At 48.7% G+C, this 24,891-nt stretch overlaps 9 protein-coding genes across 9 annotated transcripts; 6 read left to right on the top strand and 3 right to left on the bottom strand.

Annotated features, from left to right (window-relative positions):
• The first annotated feature begins 121 nt into the window (after positions 1 to 121).
• Positions 122 to 1,007, top strand: HD556DRAFT_78289 (uncharacterized protein). The gene is made up of 4 exons (XM_041311622.1): positions 122 to 264; positions 326 to 425; positions 474 to 563; positions 618 to 1,007. Exons 1-4 carry the CDS (start codon positions 237 to 239, stop codon positions 808 to 810), a joined length of 411 nt encoding a protein of 136 aa, XP_041164161.1. The 5' UTR covers positions 122 to 236; the 3' UTR covers positions 811 to 1,007.
• Positions 1,008 to 1,235: 228 nt separating this feature from the next.
• On the bottom strand, positions 1,236 to 2,627 carry HD556DRAFT_1231000 (uncharacterized protein; the record flags this gene model as incomplete). Its single annotated transcript, XM_041297392.1, has 4 exons — positions 1,236 to 1,533; positions 1,598 to 1,786; positions 1,841 to 2,319; positions 2,382 to 2,627. The coding sequence occupies 4 exons, from the start codon at positions 2,625 to 2,627 to the stop codon at positions 1,236 to 1,238; spliced, it is 1,212 nt and encodes a 403-aa protein (XP_041164160.1).
• Positions 2,628 to 3,979: 1,352 nt separating this feature from the next.
• On the bottom strand, positions 3,980 to 8,098 carry HD556DRAFT_1525177 (uncharacterized protein; the record flags this gene model as incomplete). Its single annotated transcript, XM_041309251.1, has 10 exons — positions 3,980 to 4,974; positions 5,055 to 5,656; positions 5,705 to 5,849; positions 5,902 to 6,079; positions 6,143 to 6,315; positions 6,370 to 6,510; positions 6,570 to 6,677; positions 6,726 to 6,881; positions 6,946 to 7,122; positions 7,199 to 8,098. The coding sequence occupies 10 exons, from the start codon at positions 8,096 to 8,098 to the stop codon at positions 3,988 to 3,990; spliced, it is 3,567 nt and encodes a 1,188-aa protein (XP_041164159.1). The 3' UTR covers positions 3,980 to 3,987.
• Positions 8,099 to 9,133: 1,035 nt separating this feature from the next.
• Positions 9,134 to 9,414, top strand: HD556DRAFT_1439602 (uncharacterized protein; the record flags this gene model as incomplete). The annotated part of the gene is made up of 2 exons (XM_041305983.1): positions 9,134 to 9,200; positions 9,254 to 9,414. 2 exons carry the CDS (start codon positions 9,134 to 9,136, stop codon positions 9,412 to 9,414), a joined length of 228 nt encoding a protein of 75 aa, XP_041164158.1.
• Positions 9,415 to 9,950: 536 nt separating this feature from the next.
• HD556DRAFT_1439601 (uncharacterized protein) lies at positions 9,951 to 10,316 on the top strand (the record flags this gene model as incomplete). Its single annotated transcript, XM_041305982.1, has 2 exons — positions 9,951 to 10,127; positions 10,185 to 10,316. 2 exons carry the CDS (start codon positions 9,951 to 9,953, stop codon positions 10,314 to 10,316), a joined length of 309 nt encoding a protein of 102 aa, XP_041164157.1.
• Positions 10,317 to 10,861: 545 nt separating this feature from the next.
• HD556DRAFT_77376 (uncharacterized protein) lies at positions 10,862 to 13,231 on the top strand. The gene is made up of 14 exons (XM_041311589.1): positions 10,862 to 11,410; positions 11,474 to 11,506; positions 11,557 to 11,576; positions 11,629 to 11,643; positions 11,696 to 11,734; positions 11,796 to 11,824; positions 11,881 to 11,894; positions 11,947 to 11,982; positions 12,143 to 12,202; positions 12,258 to 12,392; positions 12,449 to 12,476; positions 12,540 to 12,680; positions 12,738 to 12,792; positions 12,846 to 13,231. Exons 1-14 carry the CDS (start codon positions 11,338 to 11,340, stop codon positions 13,047 to 13,049), a joined length of 882 nt encoding a protein of 293 aa, XP_041164156.1. The 5' UTR covers positions 10,862 to 11,337; the 3' UTR covers positions 13,050 to 13,231.
• Positions 13,232 to 13,412: 181 nt separating this feature from the next.
• On the top strand, positions 13,413 to 17,826 carry HD556DRAFT_1439599 (uncharacterized protein; the record flags this gene model as incomplete). The annotated part of the gene is made up of 8 exons (XM_041305981.1): positions 13,413 to 14,573; positions 14,642 to 14,890; positions 14,950 to 15,203; positions 15,250 to 15,259; positions 15,321 to 15,464; positions 15,524 to 15,937; positions 15,994 to 16,138; positions 16,187 to 17,826. The coding sequence occupies 8 exons, from the start codon at positions 13,413 to 13,415 to the stop codon at positions 17,824 to 17,826; spliced, it is 4,017 nt and encodes a 1,338-aa protein (XP_041164155.1).
• Positions 17,827 to 18,742: 916 nt separating this feature from the next.
• Positions 18,743 to 23,112, top strand: HD556DRAFT_1439598 (uncharacterized protein; the record flags this gene model as incomplete). Its single annotated transcript, XM_041305980.1, has 9 exons — positions 18,743 to 19,834; positions 19,885 to 20,178; positions 20,238 to 20,381; positions 20,438 to 20,545; positions 20,606 to 20,749; positions 20,809 to 20,982; positions 21,038 to 21,226; positions 21,283 to 21,427; positions 21,476 to 23,112. 9 exons carry the CDS (start codon positions 18,743 to 18,745, stop codon positions 23,110 to 23,112), a joined length of 3,927 nt encoding a protein of 1,308 aa, XP_041164154.1.
• A 519-nt stretch (positions 23,113 to 23,631) lies between these two features.
• Positions 23,632 to 24,799, bottom strand: HD556DRAFT_1230839 (small subunit of acetolactate synthase-domain-containing protein; the record flags this gene model as incomplete). Its single annotated transcript, XM_041297377.1, has 4 exons — positions 23,632 to 23,738; positions 23,786 to 24,233; positions 24,282 to 24,477; positions 24,534 to 24,799. 4 exons carry the CDS (start codon positions 24,797 to 24,799, stop codon positions 23,632 to 23,634), a joined length of 1,017 nt encoding a protein of 338 aa, XP_041164153.1.
• Between the last annotated feature and the right edge of the window lie 92 nt (positions 24,800 to 24,891).

Here is a 24,891-nt window from a genome sequence, read left to right as displayed (position 1 = left end):
CTAAGTTACAGAGGTGCGTAGATTGTGCGTTTTTATGTTATCTCACAGCGCTAACCTTTTTCGTTTCCATAGACGCTCAAGACACGAGGCAGTTCGCCATCACCGTTGCAGCAAGATTGCTCCCAGCCAGTCATAGTCGAATTCCATTACTACCCTCAACACCCGCGCATTCTTCCTTACTCCGTTCAACATCAAATACCCATGGCACCAAGCGCTGTTTCAAGCTGGGTAACTTGATGCCGTCCTCGTGTCCAGGAAAGAAGGGTACGTTTGACTCAAGGCACAAGTGTACAAATTTGCTGACTAGCGTCAAAACGGTTACTAGTGCGCCTCGCAAGTCGGGTCAGACGGCGTAGCGCCGTTTGTCGAGATCTCGACACTGATCTACGGCGTATAAGTCAAGTCGGAGCACGCTGTATTGTCTGGTTAGTTGACGTATTGGCGTGTTCTGTGCTTAGTTGACTGTTTTGTAGTTGTCTGGATGCCGAAGAGCTCGATTTTCTCGGGATATGCTGGTCAGATTACGGGAGCTCTGCGCACCGGGCAGGTATGGACATCCTTCGGTAAGTACTGCGTCTGTTGAGTCATTCCGTGGCTCACTTTCATCATACTTGCAGAATACCACTGCCGGAAGGCCTTGCTCCGCTATCGCCCCAGTCATTAGACGAGTCCCTGACAAAACTCATCGACGATTACACCATGCGTGGTGCAAGTATCCTCGTGCATTGTCGTTGCTCTTGGGCACTGACTTGTGCGGGTGGATCAATGTGGATCTATCACCGAACCCAGCAGAAGGCGCCGATGGCCTAGAGAACTATGTGAGGAGGGATATTTTGCAACTCGTCGAGCGTGCGATCACGGCCATCGAGACGCTGGAACAGGTGCGGCTTTTGACCGAGTATGTTGACTGTTTGCGAGAAGGGGTTGGGCGGCACGGACAGACCTGATGATTTATGGTTGGTGTATTCATTATCTTTGGGGTGCAATTTCGATTTGTGGCTATGGCCCTTACTACTGTAGTCATTTGCATATATAAGTTTAGTAGCAGCTGGTGTTCAGAGGCTCCCTGCACATTATAATACACAGTTGCAATTAATGGGGAGACCCTAATTCTAGTCGATCGAATTTTTGAAACGATCTACGACACGATGCTCCTGTTCTCCTCACAGCCATCGGATGCAAAACTGACCAAGATGAAACGTCATGACACTTACACAAATTGATTCGATAAAATATCAAATAAGAACCTCCACCCCGCCCCATTCCAACACCCTGAACAAGGTCACATCACCAGCTCTTGTAGGATCAACTCCAACTACGTCTACCCACCAAGCAACGTCGTTCTCTGCTTGCATTTGTGCATTAGGCCAATTTGCTAGGTGCTCCTTACAGATACCTTTGAACAACATGCATACGCGGGTCACGACGTCAGGCTGCGGAGAAATGTTTAAAGAAGCGGCGCGTTCGTATGCCGCTTGAGGGACAAATCGGAGGGCAATATATTCATGCTTGAGGATAGATGGTAGCCAGTAGCTACCGCGACAGTGTGAGTATGTGTTTATGATTTGAGAGGCTGAGGTAGCGCATATATACGTACGTTATGAATGATGTTCGAGCTTCGGTGTGAAGTCCCAAAACCTTGAGCGATTTATCGAGGTAAACAGTGACTCTGTCCACTGGAATGACGATCGAATCCGTATCATCGAGACTGCTGGTTATTGGATTGAATGTATCCGCTGGTGGCGATTTGGATGCTGGTGAATGGGGAAATGCTTGCAGATTTGTTCTGCCCAGAGTAATATAGGTTAGGTGAGTGTTTTTATATCATCGAGGGACTTACTTCGCCTCCCAGAACAAGTAAGACACGTGTAGACCGGAATTATGTTCAGTCAGACTCCCATCTTCATGGGTACGGACATTCCATTCTAAATGCCGTCTATGCTCATCCATGGGAACAATGGGATAGATTACAGAGAGGCTCCACTCCGGAATGAGGGAGAGCTTGACAGAGACGTCGATATTGGAGGGCGAGTGTAGATAAATGACTGGCTTGGCAAAACACAATGGCCCCGCCTGAAGAGTGATGGAGTCACCATCCTCAATGCTGTACGATCCGATACTCCGGTCATCGCGCATTATAGACCCATCCCAGACTGCCTTGATATCGGCGGTACGACGTCCCAATATATCACTAGCCTCGGCAAGGAGTTCGTCCACCCGTACCGTCCTCGAGATTTTGGCAGACCGGATCTCGCCAGATGGAAAAACGACTTTGATCGTGATTTTGTCATCGTTCCTAGTGCTGTCGTATGGTCTTGACTTCAGTACTGAATATACTTGTAGAGTTTTCGGGGTGCGTACGAGTTGTTCTGTCTGTTAACCTGATTTGGCGCCGGTTGATTGTCAAGCGATGAAATAGGCCACTGAGCATAGAGCGGTGACGGTGGGATGGGCAACGTTATTTCTGCACGGGTTACCTCGACTACGTTAAGCAAGTCGACGACATCCTCCCATATTTCAGCCGTGATGTCCACATAGTAACCACCACAAATGTTGAGTTGATTGGTCTGCAACGTGATTAGATCTCTTGGAATGCCTGGGAAATGTTTGCAGGTTGTGTCGAGCATGAGCTTATCATATCTGAGTCGTCAACGATTTACTGATATATAGCTGTTCCGCCTACATTATACGACCTTTGCCGTCTGACCATCACCCGTTTTTGACCATGTTTCAAAACGAGAAGTTGTAGGTTGTGTTTTGCGTCAGTCATGATCTTCTCCCAAAATGGTGTACCACTATTAGGAACGTTAACAGACATTTCGAGGTACGATGTTTTGAAACTTCCAAGTTAGGTTCAACTAATAGAGGGTACGATGCTGAGACTCAAGTTTATGAGTCACATGCACACTCGAGGGGCTGGCACATCATGCACAAATAATAAAACAGGTGGCAGTCGCGTGTCTATTCTTAGTGCGCTCCAATCACTGTATCACAAATGCCTTCGTCTGACCTCAGGGTCCAAGTATTTATGCACCGGTTGGAGCACGACCCGTCTGAGCAGCCGCGGCCGGTGGCCAGATCATGTCTAGACGTCGCACGAAGAGTATTTAGGCCACAACGTCAGAATGAAAATATGACATCTAATTGGTTCACCATTGTCCATAGATCTTCTCTGTCCGTTTCGCTGCATAACCTACCCACGTCCATCCCAACCACCATTCCGACGGGTCCCTTTCGTCGCTCGTCATGATAACTTGCGTGGCCTCAATCCCTTTTCGTGTCCGAAGCTCTTCTTGCACCTCAGACACCCTGCGCGCAATAACAGACAACGGCGCAAAGCATTGGTCCACCAGCTAAGTCACCGTGCTGTATGTGGATCAATATATACTGTCAAAAATTGATCTGTAGAGCAACCTATGCCCGAAACTTTGACTCGCTGGAGGTGTGGGTTCTGTTACTGGTACATTCGTGGCGCATCGGGCATGCCCATCGGTAATCTTTTGCAGTTCATCGCATGCGTTGGCCTACAAATATCCATGCAGGAGAGTAGTCTAATTCCCATTCCCATGTATGATGAGCGCTTATGTAGTAAAGGAAATCGAAGCATGATACGTGACCGTCCGGAGGGGGAACTTGGTGCTGAGGAGAAGCACGATTCGTTAATGATAATCCCAGGCTTTTCGAGCCAGTTTCAGAATATTTATCCATCGAAAGACGTAATAATGCCAATGTGCGGATCACTGTTAACTTGTCGCGGTCCCACCCTCTAATAATATTTGGAGACAAACAAAGGGCTGCGAGAAATGATAAGGAAGCGAGTCGACGGGACTTGGAGCATAATTTGTACCCGAGCTGCTACCTATGTGCGAAAACCACATCTAACATGCATGTGTGATACATATGCTGCAGCTGTATGGTATCACCTCTAAAGTACAGATGCGAAACGTTCAGAGGTCCAAAAACTTTGAAACAAAAACATATGTACCACTACAATATTTCTATGGTCCTGATGTCCATCAAGTCCCCAACAGAAACCACGTCTTGGACTTGTCCAATGATATCATGATCCGTCGCAATCCTCTTGTATTCTCCACTGCGCTGTTGCGCTAGCAAAAATGCGCCGAAAGGCTGTCCAAGGCGAACAAGCAACCGCAATGCTCGTGATTCTAAGTCAGATATCCCCTGTTTTACAGGAGAACCACTAGACCAGTCCGACGGAGAAGAAGGCGGCGTCCCATAATCCTCCTCGCTCTCCGTATCATCTCCATAGTCAGACGGTTCTGGAAATTCTGTGAAGTCAGGTAGCTCCAGAAGAGACCGATCCCAGGGACGGACGAGGAAAAATAGTTGCTCGATGGGCCTTGCCGGCCAGAATTTAACCAGGGTCTCTCCGGTGGTGATAAGCAAGTCGTGAAGTCCGTCTGCCTTCACCCCATACGTGAGATAACTTTCCGGAGTTGGACTACCCACCCGGCGTCTAACTTCCGTGACATTGAATGCAATACAAGGCAGATGCAGTCTTTGTGCCGCGAAGCGAGGGGCGCTCATGTTCTGAAGCCGAGTATAAAAGTTTGAAGCGAAATCGGCAACCCCCGTTTGTCGTAACAAAGAAACCGATGACTGAATGTCATCTTCGGGTAAGGGTGGTAGCTCGCAGGGCGGAGCTTTGTATGAAGTGATGGAGGCTGGTAGACAGCTGTTGAAATCTGATGATTCTCCGACCCAATCGAGGCCAGTAATGTCGCCCGACCGAGCCACGATCTCCTGCAGGAGCCGTCCGAGAGCCTTGTCCTGCTTCTCACCATAATCTACAGGCAGGCGGACCCCAAGGACGCCAAACAACGAGTATGCGATGTCTTCCTGGCGTGTGGTGATGCGGGTCGAAGCCCAATGCAGTTTTTCTCGAGAGCTATTCATACTAGGACGAAAGACTGCAACGGCTGGTCGGTCTATTCCCGTTGCGCCCTTTATCTCCTGCATGAGACGGAATCCTTGTGGTTGGGAGTACAATCATTACGATATAGAGTCCAATTGTTCTGATAAAAGAGAATGACTTTGGGAGCGATGAATTCCTGAACCGTCCATCCCCGCGTGTTCCAAGCGCTTGTTGCCAGTGCGTCAGACTTTGACGAAGGCGGAACATCAGACAGGTAGACGATCGTGAGCGCGGAATGATGATACCATACGAACATGGAGTTGACCGATTCTTGGACTTCGACATTGTTGCTCTTGTCGATACAGCACGTATCGCTCCATGCCCAGTTATACCCCGCATCGCGAGCAGTTTTGCAGAAGGACCGCAGCTTCGTCATGCCGCCAACTTGATCCAACTCCGAGTCGTACACGCACTTGCCCTGGATATCGTGCAGCAGCGGCTCCTTCCCTTCCCACCTATGTGATAACATGGCATATTTTAGGTATCTCTTGACCACTTCTTCGATGTGCTCGATGTGCTTGTCTGCATGCGCGATTGTTGATGACACAAGCTCCTTATACAGCATGCTCATTTTGAATGCGTCCATCTGCGTCTCTCGATCGCATAAGAGACCTGTGGTGGTGTGGAGCACACGGAGCGGAGCGTTGTCGAGTTGGGCATCGATGACTCGTCGAATGGCGCGTTCTACTTCGGAAGGTCTGAGATACTGCTGGCGCAGGTCTGGAGAAAGAGTTAAACATGTCGACGAATGCGTTATCAGAGACTTACTTCGTGTCTGAACATCAGGTGCGTTGTCCAACATCGAGAGCATCGTTTGGAAGGTCTCAATCGCTTCATCATAGCGCTCCGCACCATGAAGCGCTGCGTGCTTCACATTGTATCCAAGATAAGACAAAGAGTCGAGTTCGATTACCTGTGTATCGCTACAATGAGCATTGGTTATGGGACAATAATTCCCATCGCACCTTCTGCGCATCGAGAAGTGCGTCCATCCATAGCATTTTGCCCAGCTTTGCTTTGCTACGATTTGCAAAGACAACATGAGATGCAGAGTTTGAGTCGATTACTGCCGAGTATATGTCAATAGCTCTGTCATAATCGCTGGCAGCGAGGGCGGCATTTCCGTTGGCAGCACAGAGCACGCTACATTGTTGCTTGAATTCTGGGTCAAATGCAAGTGAGTATGATGGCCTCGGGTGACATCACTGAAACTCGCCATTGGACCAATCGAGGCAGCTGGCCTGCGCAATCTCATCGATGGCGTCCATCATGTATTTGTGTGCTTCGAGTGCTTCATCGTGTTTACCTGCCGAAAGGAAAGTCTGGCACCGTTGCTGGTGTGTCGTAAGCAACAAGTACTTAAGATCCCAGCCAAACAGCTGGACAAAGCATTAGTTTATGGAAAGCATTATGTATGCATCATGTCAACGCACCACGGTCAAGTCCTGGTATGGAACATGAATGTATTTCGATGAGAAAGCTTCTGAGTTAACAGCGGCAGTGAAGTGATCAGCAGCTTCGTCGTGACACGCGCTATCGAAAGCTTTGATTCCGAGTTGAACACATAGATATGTCTATTGTGTGAGTTGAAAAGATCAGGATTGATGACCAAGTGTAGCCACATGATACATACTTCCACAACACGACGCGCGAGAGGGTCGACATTCGGACAAGCGGCATCCAGGTCTTTTATGAGCAGCATTGCTTCCTCGTGTTGATCTGCGTTGAAGAGTGCGATGGCCTGGAATACCTGATGAAGCAGATAGCATGGGAGACGAATTAGATGTACCTTGATCAAGAGAAGAAATTGGTTGGTTTCTGAGTTTTGGTTGGTGAACATGGATGCGACGTCGAATGCTACCCTTGCTTCCCAAACGTGACCTTTTCCGCATAAGGCGATGCCTTTGGAGATAAAGCCAATCAACGATGGTCTAATGTTGAGTGACTAGTATGTCACGGACAAAAGTTAGCGTTTTATGAGAGGACAATGATGGGTGGGTCCATCTCACCTTGATTGCATCCTCAAGGGCGTTGTCCCAGTTGTGCTTCCGGGCCATGACGAAGGAACGATTGGCATATGAAGTAAAGTCGTTGGCGTTGGCGTGGATCTCTTGGGTGAGGAGCTCTTCAGCGAGAGACAAATCCCCAGTTAGACATGCATCGCGGGCTGTTGTGATGTCAAGGATCTGTATGAAGGATGTTCGAATTGCGTGATGAGAGTCAGAAATGGAAACTCGCCTTTGAATTGACGTCGCTAGGTACTGCCCATTCTGAGATCTTGTTATCATGACCTCCGCTGAGGATGTGGTTGCCGTCCACAGAGAACGTGATACCTTCCGCGTAAGATGAATGCTGGAAGACGGCGATGGTTCGCCGATCTGAGAGCCGCCAGAGATGGACATGCTTGTCACGAGATGCAGAAGCGACGAGGGTGCCAGCGGGATGAATGGCAATGGCGTTGATGGTGTTAGTGTGGCCTTCCCAGCGATGACCAATCTGCTGCCAGGTTGATGTGTCCCACTCCAATATGTAATCACCTCCTCCTGAAAGAAGACGTTTGCCATCGGGCGTCCACGCGAGTGACATCCGAGTCCTCCATATTGTTGTGTGGCCTGTGCAATATGCGATGCATTCCCTTGTGTCTGGATTATAAATTTGGATATTTTGGTCTGTCGCGATGGCAAGCAGTTCACCAGAAGGCGAATATCGAACGCAGAGGACAATATGACCACACTCGATTGGTTCTCCTTGCATCTGCCACGTTTTGGTACACCAAAACTTCACCGTGTAGTCCCATGAACCAGTTGCCAGCACCATACCATCTGGAGCAAAATCCACCGAGGTGATCTGATTTGAGTGGGCTTTGATGGGTTGGGTGATGGATTCTCCAGTTTCACCGTGCCAGGCGATGACCTCTCCCTTCCAATCAGCGCTTGCTATTATTTTACCATTTTGCGATCTCGTCAATGTCCACACCGCACTGCCATGCCCTTCCATCTTCTTCAACACAACACCTGTCTCCAAGTCCCAAAGACGAAGTGTATTGTCGTCCGAACCCGTAATCATTCGTCGTTTATCAGGGAACACTGCGACTGCCCTTACGGCGTCCTCATGATCTTCAAAAGCTCGAATGGGTGTGGTGCTTGGAATGAGTTCTGACATTTTACTGGAGGTTGATGCTGTTGAGCACGGCCGAGGGACTGTGGGTGTGTTTCTCTAAAGGTGCGTGTATTGTGCGTTTTTAGGTTGCTTCACCACGCTAACCATCCTCATTTCCATAGACGCCTAAGACACAGACATGAGGCAGTTCGCCATCACCCATCTGCACCAGTGGTCATCCGCGCCTGGCCACCCTCATCCAATCAGTCGAGTCGCTTCGTCATACCACGACTGTACTCTGCGGCTAGCTAGTATGGACATCGTAGAACCAACAGTGCCAACGAAACCAGCTCCATGATATCATCAATGAACACCGGATGCCTGGTAACAAGGCACCAGGAAAATGCTGCGCCACTGCCGCGACGTCCCAAACTTGACCGGTCGGCTGTCTAGTTTCTCAGATGCATACGAAAATCCACCACTAAAGTATGTATTCTAATGCGAGTCTGCAATCTGATGCACAAGATAATTACTGAAAGACCATGTATTAGAGTTCATTTCCAACATATGCTACGAGCACAATGACAATTGTGACCATGCCCGCCCTACTCGTATACTACACCTAACGAAATCCTCATGCACATGCCCGGGCTGTGGGGGCTGTACACAGGTGTTACTGGACTGACTGGACCTCAGCTGTCAGTTGTTGAAATATGTTCTATTCTCTAGAGTCTACAGTGTCGACCGCATCAAGGTAGAGCTGTGATTATGACGAAATTGAACGTGAGTACTGCGCTATATGACTTTCAAAACGGTCGTTCAACAGAAGGTACTTTTGGATGGTACAAGTGATCCCACCCCCCATGCATCTGCCATAGCATCATCCTCCGACACTGACATCCCATCTGAATCACAAAAGTCTTTCCGCCCAAGACCAGCACGCACTCAGGTTCCCAACGCCCAGTCCAGAAGTGCTACTCCGTGATGCCGTCTCGACCTCCAAATGTGAACTTGGAGTATCCGGCCATCTACAAGCCCAACAGCAGACAAAGGAGAGTAGGAAAAGATCACTAGAGGCAAGTAGGGCGAAGAGTGCAAATGTCAGACCGGGAGCCCAAGACATTTCTTTTCAAGACACCCTTGGAGAAGGATCTTACTCGACGGTGTGTGCAATGTGCATCGCGTATAACCCACAACCCCTACTGATGTCACTTCAAGTGATGCATGCACAATATATCCGAACTGATCAGGAATACGCTATCAAGATCCTTGACAAGAATCATCTCATTCGAAAGGACAAGATGCTCGTTGCCCTCGCAGAGAAGGACATCATCGTCAAACTGGGTGTCCGTCACTCCGGTACCATACGCTTACACTGAACCTTTCAGAACGAGTGGAGCCTATGTTAGTGTCACCTTCCCTATGTGTTGTGTGTGCGCATCCAATCCCGCTAATTGGTCAGCTATTCTTCTTTGGCAGCTAGTGCTTCACGCTGCCACCTGCTTTACAGGCTCAGGCTCCAGCTCTTCTGATGGGAGCCCCGTCATCGATCCTGTGGCAGCATATTTTGACGTTAAGACGAGGATTGACTTAGATACCGAGAACAAGCTGGAACCAAGCTTATCGTGTGGACGCTATCGTGCGCAGACTCTAGTGTAGGGTAATGGGTCATGTCCGAGTGCAGATTGGTGCGTCGTTGATATGTCTCAAATTATCCAGACGATCCTAATCAATGATCTCTTTCCTTATCCTTTACCATCATAGGTCGAGCCTTCTCTTACCATCCGAATGTGTCTATCCGTGCATTGAGGTTCAGTCACCGAAGCGTCATGGTAGTAAACTATGTCCCCCGATCACCACAAGTCTCACGAAGGTGAAGACGCGGCAGCTGGTGCTTACAAAGTATACGGCTGTTATGCGTGAAGCAGAAGGAGGGTGGTCAAGTGGGCTCGTGTTGGGGGCGGGAGATAGGGATAAGAAGTGCGAGAGGCCGAGGGAAGGAAAGGAGAAGGAGTATGATGCAAGTAAGGACTGCAGAAATGTGATTGAGGGTGCAGAGCCGAAAGGCGAGCAAGAGTTTGTTATTTCGATTGTTAGTCTTTTCACTATTGCTCTACGTGTTCCGCACTGCTGATCCTCTACATTACAGACCTACAGTGCAGAGACGAACGCTGTATCCACGATAAGGGTGGAGAAGGCTCTTGTACATTCGGCGCATCTCCAGACATGGGCTCAGGCATGGAGACCGGAATCAAAATGTAATACCACACCATCTTCATGAGCTTGACGCGTGACGCGTGACGACTCGGGGTTATCATGCTTTCCATTTCAACCTGGGTGAACTCGCGCAGGACTCGGGGTACTGATTTATGTAGTAATTGGCAGTGGCATTGGTATGCGCGTTGCGCACATGTACAATTTGTATTACTTGAATCCGTTGTTGGCAGCAGTGCTTGCGGACACAACTTAGATCCGGGTCCTGGTGCGTACTATATGCTCGATCGTTGTGTACTCGCCGATCTAGGCTCTTTACTGACCTAGTATGTATTAGGGGGTCGTTGATTGATGCTGTTCAATCGATAAAGTCTTACACTGCCTTCATATCATATCACAATGACCACTCACTATAACCGATTTATATCCATTCGCCGTCGATCTGATCCACAGCCTTTTGGTCGTTAGCCAGCGCGATAGTCCAGCTTTGGATTTGTCTGATAGTCAACTGGTTAGGTGTCAGACTCACGATGAACCACATGCGCGTGAATTTCAAATATGTGCTATGCGATAGCTGTGACCCGGGTGCGTCCAAACCTTCTATATAAATTAACCATCATGTTTTCTCCAAGATTTCAATACATTGGCAATCACGCGCACGGTGGGATCTCGGTCTAGATCTCTGGCTGTGCAAACTTCTGATGCCTGTCACCGGCACCGCTTCCGAGTCAATTCCAAAATGCAAATCAAAACTTCTATCATGATGCTCATCCTTACGTTAGGGCAGGACGTGAGTTTTTACTCCACGAAGATCTCCCCTATTTCAGTACCTGGGAAGATCTGTCATGCTTTCCGGGCGCAGGGAGCCCAAGATTACAGCCCTCTCATCACAGATCGGCAGTATTGGATTGATGGACTGATGCACGTGCAGCAAAATGGCAGTTCTAAAAGTCGTTCTGTCTTTTGCTGTGTTCAATCATCCCTCTGTTTGGTATCCAAGCACTAGATGGTGGTACTATATCTAGCACAAATGTCATCGACATACATCCACCAGGTCCGCCGCACCCTCAGATCCATCCTCTAACAAAATGACTGTAGTCTCAGGCGACCCTAGTTGGTGGCTTTGGATCGCTTCGTGGCGCATTTCTAGCTATTTCGTAGGTTCGTGGCAGTCGGATGTTAACACTGATGAGTCTCGATCTAACCTTGACTGCGATTCCGCAGTTGCCGCCTCTGTTGGAGTGACCTATGATTGGGGTGAGCATGATAATATCGAAGAAGTACTGATAACCTACAAATATTTCCAGCACTTACATTTGGACAAGAGGTATGTTGATGCTATCACCGGAACACCCATCTCGCTAAGAAAGCTTTTATAGGTCGAACTGGTCTGGGTGAGCAGCCACGTCAGAACTTAGAAGAGCAACAAATATTGATTTGCGACAGAGGCAACGTTGGTCCCTGATGACCATTCTGTATCTGAGTGTATGTGGCTTGCATCATAGTTATGCTTGGCAACTCTTGCTTACTCTTGAGAATATCTTAGGTGCGCTATCTTGGATTATTATTTGCTGTGTACGTTTGAAAGGCTCGGCACTGTCGTTGTGCTAATAACCATATATCGCAATCAGCTTGAACATATTGAGTATGTCTTCCGATATTAAATGTCTTCGTTTCTTCTGACCTGCGGCATACAGTCAATGTTCCGACGATCTTGTTGACAGACGCAGTGAGTCTTCTGTACTTATGTTTACTATCACCCCTGCAACTAACTGCGGCGCCCTGTAGAGGTGAGTACGATTCTTGACCAGCTTCTTGGTTCATTATAGTGATCCCCCCTAGATGTGAGTCTGTTTGCAGTGTGTGATCCTGATTATTAACCGAATCCATCAGGCTGGATTGTGTATATCGTAGTGAATTGGATGTATGTTGTGATATTGGCAATGTTGCGGAGTGAGCTTTGCAGTTGCAAAATCTCAGTGATATTGATACTGAATCATGTTACAAGTCATCGTGATCACTCGGTTACATGCCATGTATCAACAATCCAGAAAGATGCTGATATTTCTCGTTGTCATCTTCCTGGCTGATACCATTTTCAACGTAGTGGTCTCCGTAATGTCAATGAGGCATACTTCGGGAGGTATGCTCAATTTTGAACGAACAAAGGTGTACATGGGGCTCACTGATGTATACCAGAGGAATACATTCTCTCTGGCACTCATGAGTGCGCGACTACCTATGGGGACAATACCATCCTTCTGAATTCCATTACTTGGATATTCGGCAGTGCATGGGAGGTCCTCGTACTATTTCTCGCAGCCTGGATTGCTATAAAACACTTCCGTGAGCTGCGACAACATTCGACGGGAGGGGTGATCAAGGATTGTTTCATGGTATTGATAAAATCTCACATGTTTTACTTTTTGAGGTGAGCTTAAGATATGAGTATGGTTCCCTTTTCCCGCTGAATGATCAAACACGCTAGCTTTGTCGCCGTCTCTATTTTCAACCTCATGATTTTGTCTCCAGCGATCTCAGTGGTATGCGGATTTGTCTAACCTCTGCATGTAACCGCGCCTTATCATTTCTATAGAACCCAAATACCATCGGACTTGATTATTATTATGGCACACTCCAAATTTTGACAGTCGTGCAGATGTTTGTGCTCGGACCACGCCTGATCCTTGGCATTCGAGACTATACCGCTAAGCTCGTGACTGACTCCGATGCAGCGACCAACATGACCTCGATCGCTTTCCAGGAGCGCGTGCATATATCGACTGGCAGTGGTGTGTAGCACGGGGGATGCTTTAGGGACTCGTTCGGAGTTAACGGTTGCTCGGTGCCTGCAGACCCCAGGGAGTAGGAGAACTTGGTTTTTTAATCATGATGCTTATTTAGTTATTCGGTGTTGCGCAGTGGATTTCAAGGAGACATAGGTCTGGACAAAGTCTTCGTTGTAATATGTGTTTTGACTCTTCAACTGGAGATTGCAGTAGACTGTGCGTCTTGGGCGTCTATGGAAACACGAGGCAGGCAAATGCGGTGACACAGCATAAAACACGCAATACACACTTCTGCAGCTTAGAGAAGGACACGTCATACCCACAATCCCTCCAGTCTACCTCGACCGTGCTCAACACCATCAGCCTCCAGTAAAATGTCCGAGCCAAATACAAGCATCACACCCCTGCAAGAGTTTAAAGGTCATGAAGGACCCGGACGCGTAGACAATGTCGCAGTTTTCCCTGACAACCGACGAATGGTTACAGCCTCGCAGTACGACCCCACGCTTCGTATATGGGACTTGGAGAAAGGTGTTGTGTTGAAGGAGATGGAGCAATGGCATAACGCTTCGGTGTCGGCAATGGCAATATCACGAGATGGACAATTGATAGCAAGCGGTGACCGGCACGGAATGGTCGCCGTCTGGCACGGAGAGACAGGTGAACGACTTCCTAGAAACCTCGGAAAGTTGGTCGAGTACCGCCTGGGCAACCACCCTGGTCAGATCTCATCGCTGGACTTTTCTCCTAATGGAAAAGTGCTGGTCACAGCTGGTTCAAGAGACAACAAGTTGAAGCTGTTGTCCACTAAAACCTGGACGCTGCTAGAAACAATCTATTGCGATCGTGACGTCGACCATGTTCGGTATTCACCGTTTGGAGAACTTCTTGCCATCGCATCCGCAACAGAATTGGCAAGCGGGATCCAAATATATAATTTAAGCACAACGGCAAAGTTCCAGTTGCCAAATTCCAAAGATGGTTACATAAGGCACATAGCGTGGACGCCCGATGGCACGCGCCTTCTTGCAGCACGCTGGATAGTACATACTAGAAATGCAGATACCATACTGGAATGGGATACATTGACCTGGCAGCGGGTCGGTGATCCCTGGACGTCCTGGACGACGGGCCACACTCACCATGGCATTGCTTTCGCCGTTGATCCTAATAGCAAACTCGTTGCTTCCGGTGCAACTGACAGCATCCGTCTCTGGCGGCTGTCAGATCGACAACCCGTTGCCATCTTCCAGCAATCATCGGCATCCCTCACTTTCTCCACGGACGGCAAATACATCCTCAGTGGAAGTTATTACACTGATAATAATTCGGTCACAAAGTGGGCAGTAGACCCCGACGCTTTGCAAGAGGAAGGTGCTTCTTACATAAATGAGACCATTTTGTTGTTATTCTTGATTTTTCTCTCTCTGTTTTCGTTTGGCTACTCTCCGGTTCATTTTCTGCCCATTCGTCGTCTCATCTCGTGCAACGGCGCTTTGCCAAGGGACCCTCCAGACAATAAGGCGATAAATGACGTAAGTCAGCGTTGAATTCCACCTTCGTTGTCTTCCACGTTAACAATCAATTTTATTCAAGTGTCAAGTTCCTGGTTACAAGGCGCGTTTCTATCTTTGACTCTGCCAACGCAATTCGAGCATTCTTCATACCCCAGATCCTTTCCATTAACACGATCGCCCACAATGCATGCATCGCGGGGGATTTGTCTACCGCTGAACAACTGTTTACACAAGAGATCGACACTGATGTCATCAACTATGCCTCGTATGCCAACCGTTCATTTGTTATGGCACGAAAACGAGATTGGGACCATGCGCTCCAGGATGCAAACAAGGTGAGATGGACTGACATCATGGTCCCCTTACGAAAGGCCAACCTTCCTGCGTAACATAGTCCATTAGCATTCGACCCTCCTTGACAGGGTATATCTCCAAGGGCATCGCCCTATACGGAAAAGGCCACATCCGGGACGCGAGAACAGCATTTGACCTCGCGTCCACATTCGCGAATGAAGATTCAAAGATTATGCTTCTCTTGATCAAGGCAACATCAATCTTTCGCTCACCCAATCCATATTTCAACTCGTTTCTTTTAGGCTATCGCCGTTTTCTACCAGGACGAAAACGAGGAATCAGTCATATTTGTGCGTGAGCTTGCTGCAGTGTGTCCGAATCATGACACTCTCATGTGTAGCGTCGTGGAAGTGAGCTGATCAACCTCTCATTTGTGCGTTAATGCTGATCTCGCTGAACTTCGCACATCAGGCATATCTGCGTGTTCAACTCGGTATCAATGCCACGAATGACGCCCGTCACAACCAGGCTGCTGAGCACTTCACTGCTGCTGTCAAGTCTAGCGCTCTCTCATCTACATCGACTATTCATCCGGTATGCGAGGACTTTGTAGTGGTATGTTGATATGATTCATCCGAACATGCTTGTCATGTCGAACTCCGTCCTTTGTGCAGCTCTTCGGATGGGACCTGAAGTCCTTGTGGAAAAATGCACACCAGAAACGATGCGTTGCGCTCCGTCAGGCAGGCAGGCTTGCCGAGGCCTTGAATTCATACCGAGACATGATGGATAGTATTGACAATGATACGATGGCCGGCTGCCTTGACTGGTCCAATGGCAAGTCTGGAGTTCATCATGTCATGAAGGCCATAGTCCTCACATCTCATCTAGCTTTTAAAGAAGAATGCAGCGCGCTCTGCCTTGATAACGGACGTGCTGCCCTCGCTGCAGATGATTACGACAGTGCTATTAACCTATACTCAGCGGTGATCAACGTAAATTCAACAACCGATGCCATATTCGCGAATCGTAGTAGGGCAAAGTTGGGGAAAATGCTATGGATCGAAGCACTTCTCGATGCGGAGAAGGTGCGATGCTACCTACTCAGGACGTTTCGTAATCAAATGCTGACTTTGGCACAAAGGTCATCCAACTGAACCCTTCGTCTCATGTTGGATACAAGTTGAAGCTTGCGGCGCTTCAAGGTGCACATCGCTATGATGAAGCTATCGCGGCCTTCCGAATGATGTTCGCCAAATTGGAAAGTGCTCACGACGTGGTCATGCAAGGTAAGCCCTCAATAACATAATTGTTCGGATGCTCAACCCATCCTCCAGATCTTCGCAAGCAGTATGCTAGTCCATATGAATCAGACGGTGTTATCCGAAGGACCATTGACCAACAACTCGAGAACGCCCCGCTTCGTCTACTCAACACTGCCACCGGGCTCTCATGTGACCGTGAAGCACAGATAAGCGCCTTCAAAACGAGCGCAGAACACAATGAGCTTTGGCTATCATGGTCTATGAAGCGCGCAGACATCCGAATGGAACACATCACAGAAGCGGTGGCGACTTACTTCCGTTATGTCATGTTATCCCATAGATGGCAAAGGAAGGAGCCGCTGCTGCAAGACATCCAGGGCAAGAGTGTATACAAGCTGAATTTGCCTGGTGGCATCGCGAAGTTGCAGAACTTCTGTGAAATTGCTCGTGATTTCGGTTACCGCTGGGCATGGAGCGATACATGCTGTATTGACAAGAGCAGTAACGTCGAGTTGCAACAATCGCTCAACTCCATGTTCATCTGGTACCAACATTCAGCGCTTACAATTGTCTACCTCTGGGATGTTCTGCCTTCATCCAAGTCTGGTGCTCTGGAGATGAGTGAGTGGAACAGACGAGGATGGACCTTTCAAGAATTCCTTGCTTCCAGAGTCGTTATCTTTTATCAGAGGGATTGGACCCCGTATCTCAACGATCGCTCTCCCAACCACAAAAAGTCGACTGCAATAATGAAGGAGTTGGAAGTTGCGACTGGCATCGATCGACAGGCCCTCGTCAACTTTTCCCCAGGGATGAACGGCGCACGAGAGAGACTTCAATGGGCATCAAATCGTGTTACAACGGTTCAAGAAGACATCGCATACTCGTTGTTTGGCGTCTTCGACGTCCGTCTGCCTGTGGATTATGGCGAGAAGAAGGCAAATGCGCTCGGGCGTCTCCTGCAGGAGATTGTTGCTCGGTCTGGTGACATTACTGCCCTCGATTGGGTCGGACAATCATCCGAGTTCAATAGCTGTCTTCCTGCCGACATTACTTCATATGCTGCCCCACCATGCGCCCTACCATCTTTGTCTGAAGATGAGATCCAGACAGAGGTCTCTTCGCTGCGAAAAAATAGCGTGGCTGTGGATTCGGCCTTGAAACTCTATGCCCTGTTGAAGTGCATGAGCATTCCTCGCTTCGCGAGCCGCAGACTGCATTTGCCTTGCATCTCATTCCGTGTCACGGAAATCAGACAGGGATGTGGTCTAGCCCAAGAGACGCATTTCATGTACAGAGTCAAAGCAGATGGGCTTCAAGATTTGCTGATAACCACTGGCGAGACACTGCTTCAATTCTCGCGGGCAAAGCCGACTCGACAAACGTTCTTTCTTGTCCGTCCATGGGACCGTCATCTCCTCGAGCGGCTTGACTTTGCAGACGATACAAGGAGTGTAGGGGAATTGTCCGAGCCCAGGTCTCAGTCAGACGGCTCTGATGAGTTTCCCGACGATCCGCCTGTAGAAGAGGAGCATCAATCACGAGCGTTGCGAATGATGGTCCATCTTGGTCAGCCTTTCAGCGCATTTTTGCTAGCGCAGCAGCGTGTCGGAGAATACAAGAGAATCGCGTCAGACTATAACATCATTGCACAAGTCAAAGAGATAGCTTCTGTTGACAACATGGACGTCGGTTCCATAGAAATACTATGATTGTATTCGATGAGCAGGTCTTTCCGAGAGGCACTCATCTGAACCTAACTTATGGCGGTGAACACAAATTAAACATGATCACTGGTATTGGGTACGACGTGGAATACTAATTTTACTGGATAGGTATATACTTGCAAGACCGAGAGGGAGAGAAAGACCTGGGCACACGGATTCAGGTGAGTATTCATGGTGCTTATTTAGTCATTCGGTGTTGCGCAGTGGATTTCAAGGACACATAGGTCTGTGCAAAGTCTTTATTGTAATATGTATTCATGCATATGTGCCACTCACTTTCCTCGGAAAATGAACACCTTTGAGGGTGTTGTCTCACAAATGTTGGATAAAACGAGCCTTGGAAGTGGAAACACCCCGCTGCATGATTTCGGATTGAGAAGCGAGAATAGATAAATTCGGCCGCATCCACTGGTGCACAATGCAGATCTTCGACTGGATCAAGTGATATTGCACTAAAATATATGGATGTGTTCGGGCAAGTTGCAAGGTGATATACTTGAGTGGCTGCTCGATACGAGAAACCCCGATATTCGTGCGGCCATCCAAGATGGATGGTATTCGAGCGCCGGGAAGTCACAACTGCACAATCTGAATTAGATACGAAGACATATATCCCAGAAGCTGTGGAGATAAGAGTCGAACGCATGTACACAGTGCAGAGGCGCCGGGAGGGTATGCTATCTAGGAAGGCGAGCATGACAGCACGGAGCATTCCTGCTACAACGGTTATGGAGGTGTGGAGGCGAAAAGTGACCTAGTGTCTTGGGCGTCTATGGAAACACGAGGGAGACAAATGCAGTGACACAGAGCATGAAATACGCACTTCTGCAGCTTAGACAGAGACACCCACGATCCTTCCAGTCGACCTTGACCGTGTTCAACACCATCAGCCTCCAGCAAAATGTCGGAGCCAAATATAACCACCACACCCCTGCAAGAGTTCAAAGGTCATGAAGAAAGCGTAAGGGCAGTCGCAGTTTTCCCCGACAAACGGCGAATGGTCACAGCTTCGTACGACCGCACGCTTCGTATATGGGACTTGAAGAAAGGTGTTATGTTGAAGAAGATAGAGTGGCATAGCGCTTGGGTGTCGGCCTTGGCAGTGTCACGAGATGGGCAATTGATAGCAAGCGGTGACCTGCACGGAGTGGTCACGGTCTGGCACGGAGAAACAGGTGAACGACTCACTGGAAACATCGAAAACTACGTCAGGTACACCGACTACAATCGGATCTTATCGCTGGACTTTTCTCCTGATGGAAAAGTGCTGGCCACTGGTTCAACAGACAAAACATTGAAGCTGTGGTGCACCGAAACTTGGAAGCTGCTACTGGGAAGTTCAATCCACTTTAGTGGTCACGTTGGCGATGTTCAGTATTCGCCATCTGGAGAACTACTTGCCATCGCAGCATCCAAGGTCGAAATTTATAATTCAAGCACGAGGGAACGCGTCGCAGAGTTGGAGGTTTACGCAACATCCATCGTGTGGACGCCCGATGGCACGCGCCTTCTTTCAGCACGCATTAGTAAAACCATACTAGAGTGGGATACATTGACCTGGCAGCAGGTCGGTGATCCCTGGACGACAGGCCACACGAACTATATCAATGCCCTTGCTGTTGATCCTAATGGCACACTCGTTGCGTCCGGCGCATCTGATGACATCCGTCTCTGGCGGCTGTCCGATCGACAAACTGTTGCCACCTTCCAGCAATCATCGCAATCCCTAGCTTTCTCCGTGGACGGCAAATACATCTTCAGTGGAAGTTATTACACTGACAATAACACGCTCACAAAGTGGGCAGTGGACCCAAAAGATGCTTTGCAGGAGGAAGGTGCTTCTTACATAAATGAAGCCATTTTATTATTCTTGATTTTTATTCCTCTGTTTTTATCTGGCTATTCTCCGGTTCATTTGCTGCGCATTCGTCATCTCATCTCGCGCAAGGACACTTTACCAAAGGACCCTCTAGACAATAAAGTCACAAACAACGTAAGTTGCCGTTGAATTCCCCCTTCGCCCTTTTCCACGTTAACATCCAGTTTTATTCAAGTCTCAAGTCTCAGATTCCAAGGCATGTTTCGATGTCTCTGATTCCAAGGCACGTTTCCATCCTTGACTCTGCTCATGTAATTCAGACATTCTTCATGCCCCAGATTTTCCCTATCAATACGACTGCCTACAATGCATGTATCGCGGGGGATCTGTCTACCGTTGAACAACTGTTTACACGAGAGATAAACACCGATGCCAACAATTACGCCTCATATGCTAACCGCTCATTCGTTATGGCACGAAAATGCGACTGGGACTATGCGCTTCAGGATGCAATTGAGGTGAGAGACTAACATACCATGGTCCCCTTACGAAAGGCCAACCTTCTTCCGGAACGTAGTCCATCAGCATTCAGCCATCATTGACAGGCTATATCTCCAAGGGCATCGCACTATATGGAAGAGGCCACATCCAGGGCGCGAGAATAGCATTTGACCTCGCGTCAACGTACGCGAACGAAGATTCAAAGATTATACTTCTCTTGGTCAAGGCAAATAGATTTTCTCTCACATGATTCATATTTTAACTCGTTGATTTCAGGCCATCGCTATTTTCAATGCGGACCAACACGAAGAATCAATCATATTTGTGCGAGAGCTTGCTGCAACGTATCCGAATCACGACTCTCTTGCGTGTCGCGTCGTGGAGGTGAGTATCAGCTCCTTGATCAACCTCTTAATAATAATCTCGCTGAACTTCGCACATCAGGCATATATGCGTGTCCAACTCGGTGTCAATGCCATGAATGACGCCCTTCCTAACCACGCTGCCGATCATTTCACTGCTGCTGTCCAGTCCAGCGCTCTCTTATCTACATCGACGATTTATCCTGCATGCGACGACTTTGTAGTGGTATGTTGATACAATTCATCTGAACATGCTTGTCACGTTGAACACCATGCTTTTCGCAGCTCTTCGGATGGGACCTAAAGTCCTTGTGGAAAAATGCACACCAGAAACGATGCGTTGCGCTCCGTCAGGCAGGCAGGCTTGCCGAAGCCCTGAATTCATACCGAGACATGATGGATAAGATTGACAACAATACGAAGGCCGGCTGCCTTGACTGGTCCAATGGCAAGTCTGAAGTTCATAATGTCATGCAAGCTACAATCCTCACTTGCATCTCACTCAGCTTTCAAGGAAGAATGCAGCGCGCTCTGCCTTGACAACGGACATGCTGCCCTCGCTGCAGGCAATTATGACAGTGCTATTAACCTATTTTCAGCAGTGATCAGCGTAAATTCTGCATCTGATGCCGTCTTCGCAAATCGTAGTAAGGCAAAGTTAGGGAAAAGACTATGGACCGAAGCACTTCTCGATGCACAGAAGGTGCGATGACACCTATTCAGGACATTTCATAATCAAATGCTGACTTTGGCACAAAGGTCATCCAACTGAACCCTTCGTCTCATGTTGGATACAAGTTGAAGCTTGCGGCGCTTCAAGGCGCACATCGCTATGATGAAGCTATCGCGGCCTTCCGAATGATGTTCGCCAAATTGGAAAGTGCTCACGACGTGGTCATGCAAGGTAAGCCCTCAATAACATAATTGTTCGGATGCTCAACCCATCCTCCAGATCTTCGCAAGCAGTATGCTAGTCCATATGAATCAGACGGTGTTATCCGAAGGACCATTGACCAACAACTCGAGAACGCCCCGCTTCGTCTACTCAACACTGCCACCGGGCTCTCATGTGACCGTGAAGCACAGATAAGCGCCTTCAAAACGAGCGCAGAACACAATGAGCTTTGGCTATCATGGTCTATGAAGCGCGCAGACATCCGAATGGAACACATCACAGAAGCGGTGGCGACTTACTTCCGTTATGTCATGTTATCCCATAGATGGCAAAGGAAGGAGCCGCTGCTGCAAGACATCCAGGGCAAGAGTGTATACAAGCTGAATTTGCCTGGTGGCATCGCGAAGTTGCAGAACTTCTGTGAAATTGCTCGTGATTTCGGTTACCGCTGGGCATGGAGCGATACATGCTGTATTGACAAGAGCAGTAACGTCGAGTTGCAACAATCGCTCAACTCCATGTTCATCTGGTACCAACATTCAGCGCTTACAATTGTCTACCTCTGGGATGTTCTGCCTTCATCCAAGTCTGGTGCTCTGGAGATGAGTGAGTGGAACAGACGAGGATGGACCTTTCAAGAATTCCTTGCTTCCAGAGTCGTTATCTTTTATCAGAGGGATTGGACCCCGTATCTCAGTGATCGCTCTCGCAACCACAAAAAGTCGACTGCAATAATGAAGGAGTTGGAAGCTGCGACTGGCGTTGATCGACAGGCCCTCGTCAACTTCTCCCCAGGGATGAACGGCGCACGAGAGAGACTTCGATGGGCGTCAAATCGTGTTACAACGATTCAGGAAGACATCGCATACTCGTTGTTTGGCGTCTTTGATGTCCGTCTACCTCTAGATTATGGCGAGAAGAAGGCAAATGCGCTCGGGCGTCTCCTGCAGGAGATTATTGCTCGGTCGGGTGACATCACAGCCCTCGGTTGGGTCGGGCAATCATCCGAGTTCAACAGTTGTCTTCCTGCCGACATTACCTCATATGCTTCCCTACCATACGCCCCACCATCTTTGTCTGAAAATGAGATCCAGACAGAGGTCTCTTCGCTGCGAACAAATAGCGTGGCTGTGGATTTGGCCTCGAAACTCTATGCCCTGTTGAAAGGCATAAGCGTTCCTCGCTTCGCAAGCCGCAGACTGCATTTGCCTTGCATCTCATTCCCTGTCACGGAAATCAGGCGTGGTCCAGCCCAAGAGACGCATTTTCTTTATAGAGTCAAAGCAGACGGGCTTCAAAACCTGCTGATCACCACGAGCGAGACATTAATTCAATTTTCCCGAGCACGGTCCACTCGACAAACGTTCCTCCTTGTCCGTCCATGGGATCGTCGTCTCCTCGAGCAACTTGACTTTACAGACGATGAAGGCAGCGTAGGGGATTTGTCTGAGCCCGGGTCTCAGTCAGACGAGTCTGACGAGTTGTCCGGTCGTCCGCCTGTAGAAGAGGAGGAGCATCGCTCGCGAGCGTTACGAATGATGTTTCACCTTGGTCGGCCTTTCGGAGCATTTTTGTTAGCGCAGCAGCGTGACGGAGAGTACAAGAGGATCGCGTCGGACCATAACATCATTGCACAAGTCAAAGAGATAGCTTCCGTTGACAATATGGATATCAGTTCCATAGAAATACTGTAGCTGTGTTTAAGGACCAGCCAGACCTCTCCTAGAAGCACTCGTCCTAACTTATGGTGGTGAAAACGCGTCGATCGCTGGTGCTGGGTGTGACCACTCTATTACAGCTTTGCATGCACAATAACCGACCAAATCAAAAACACCTCGAGGGAGTTGGGTAACTCAAAATTTGGCTGAGGAAACGCGAGATGATAGGGAAACGATGCAAAGGACACGCGAAGATCTATGCAAGTGTGAGATATGTAAACCCAGCACGGTCCGGGTTACAAGACCCCAGATCAACGTTATTGGTGGAAACCCTCGTATACCCCAACTTGAAATGTACGCGTATCGGCGTATATATATCTTCTAGGATTGACCTTGGACGTCTGTTGCTAATCGATGATATCATTCCACCATGCTCGTCAGGGAATTACAAGATCACAACTGATGTGAATCCTCTAGATTCCTCGCTATATAGAATTGTCAGCATGATATATCTTAACCAATACATATCACACGACAGCCGCTTCAACTGCCCACCTAACCAGGGGGAAGCAAACTAGCATCTACAACACCTATCTCATCCGCTGCATCGTCAGAATCATTCGAGGAATGCGTGATGGGCGTCCGCGGCATTGCCATAAGACCTACAGACAGTCAACTTAACTCGCACGGACACGAAGACAAGACTCACCAGTCCGAGCTGATTCCAAGATTCCGAATGGTTTGAGTAAACTCAAAAACGCGATGACGCGGTTCGTTTTTGCAGTGAGCTCGACGATGACGCTGTTCTCGCTCACATCGACGATCTTTGCTCCAAATTGGTCGGATAAGACGGAGATGGATTGGAGGTGCTGGTGTTTGTGGCGGAGGGCCTCGGAGGGCGTCAACGGGGGTGGATTATGTGGCTCTGTGTGAGAGTTAGGGTGGGCACCACGCTCGAAATTGTGAGCGAGCGTGGTTTCTTTTTCAAGTTTGGTCTCCCGATGAGGTGGGTGGTGCTCCCGCCTCGGCTCATGAGAGGGTCCACCCACGAGTTGATCCTCCAAGTACTCGGGCCCAAGGATGGACACTTTTACGAGGAGCAATTCACGTGTGATAACACGGGTATCTGTATAGTCGAGAACAGCCCAAACAGGCACCTATTCTGCAATGAAAAGGGTGAAATGGTGTTGGACAATACAACTTACGAGGTCCTCTAGCTGTCTCCTTGCCTGCTCCACAACTCCATCCTGTCCGCTAAGGACGATAGACATCCGACTCAAGTCCCGAATTTCAGTCCGGCACACCACCAGAGAGTCGATGTTAAACCCGCGTCCAGCGAGGATACCAGACACGCGGGATAACACACCAGGTTCATTTTGTACCAGGCAGTTAAAGATATGTCTAAGTCGGACTCCGTCAGCAAAGTTGCAAAAACTTGGATTGCGATTAAAATACACTTTTTAAAGGGCTGCAGACTCGGAGGAGGGGTGTTATAGAGGATGTTCGTCACAGCTTCTTCTGCGCTTTGAGATCTTGGAAGGTCCGTAGGGGGAAGAGGTGGTGGACGTATCCGTTGTGCTCTTTTGTAGTCCAGCGCAGAGGTCGAGTCATCGATGGATCGTGGTGGTTTTGGTGCATCTTCAGGAGCGCGAAGGCGCGTCGAAGTCGAAAAAAGCCGCGAATTCGCTACACGAGACGCGCAGCGCGACCGAAGTGCAAACATTGCTTCTTGGTAGCCAGAAGGACTTGAGCTTGCTGGCAAATTGAAACTGACTCATAAAATATCAATTTGCTTAGTAATGCTTATGCTAGAGC

The sequence above is a fragment of the Suillus plorans genome (assembly GCF_016647745.1).
Source record: "Suillus plorans strain S12 chromosome Unknown HD556scaffold_10, whole genome shotgun sequence".
Classification (NCBI taxonomy): Eukaryota; Fungi; Basidiomycota; class Agaricomycetes; order Boletales; family Suillaceae; genus Suillus; species Suillus plorans.
Note: the sequence above shows the minus strand (reverse complement) of the source record. Positions and strands in the feature narration are given on the sequence as shown.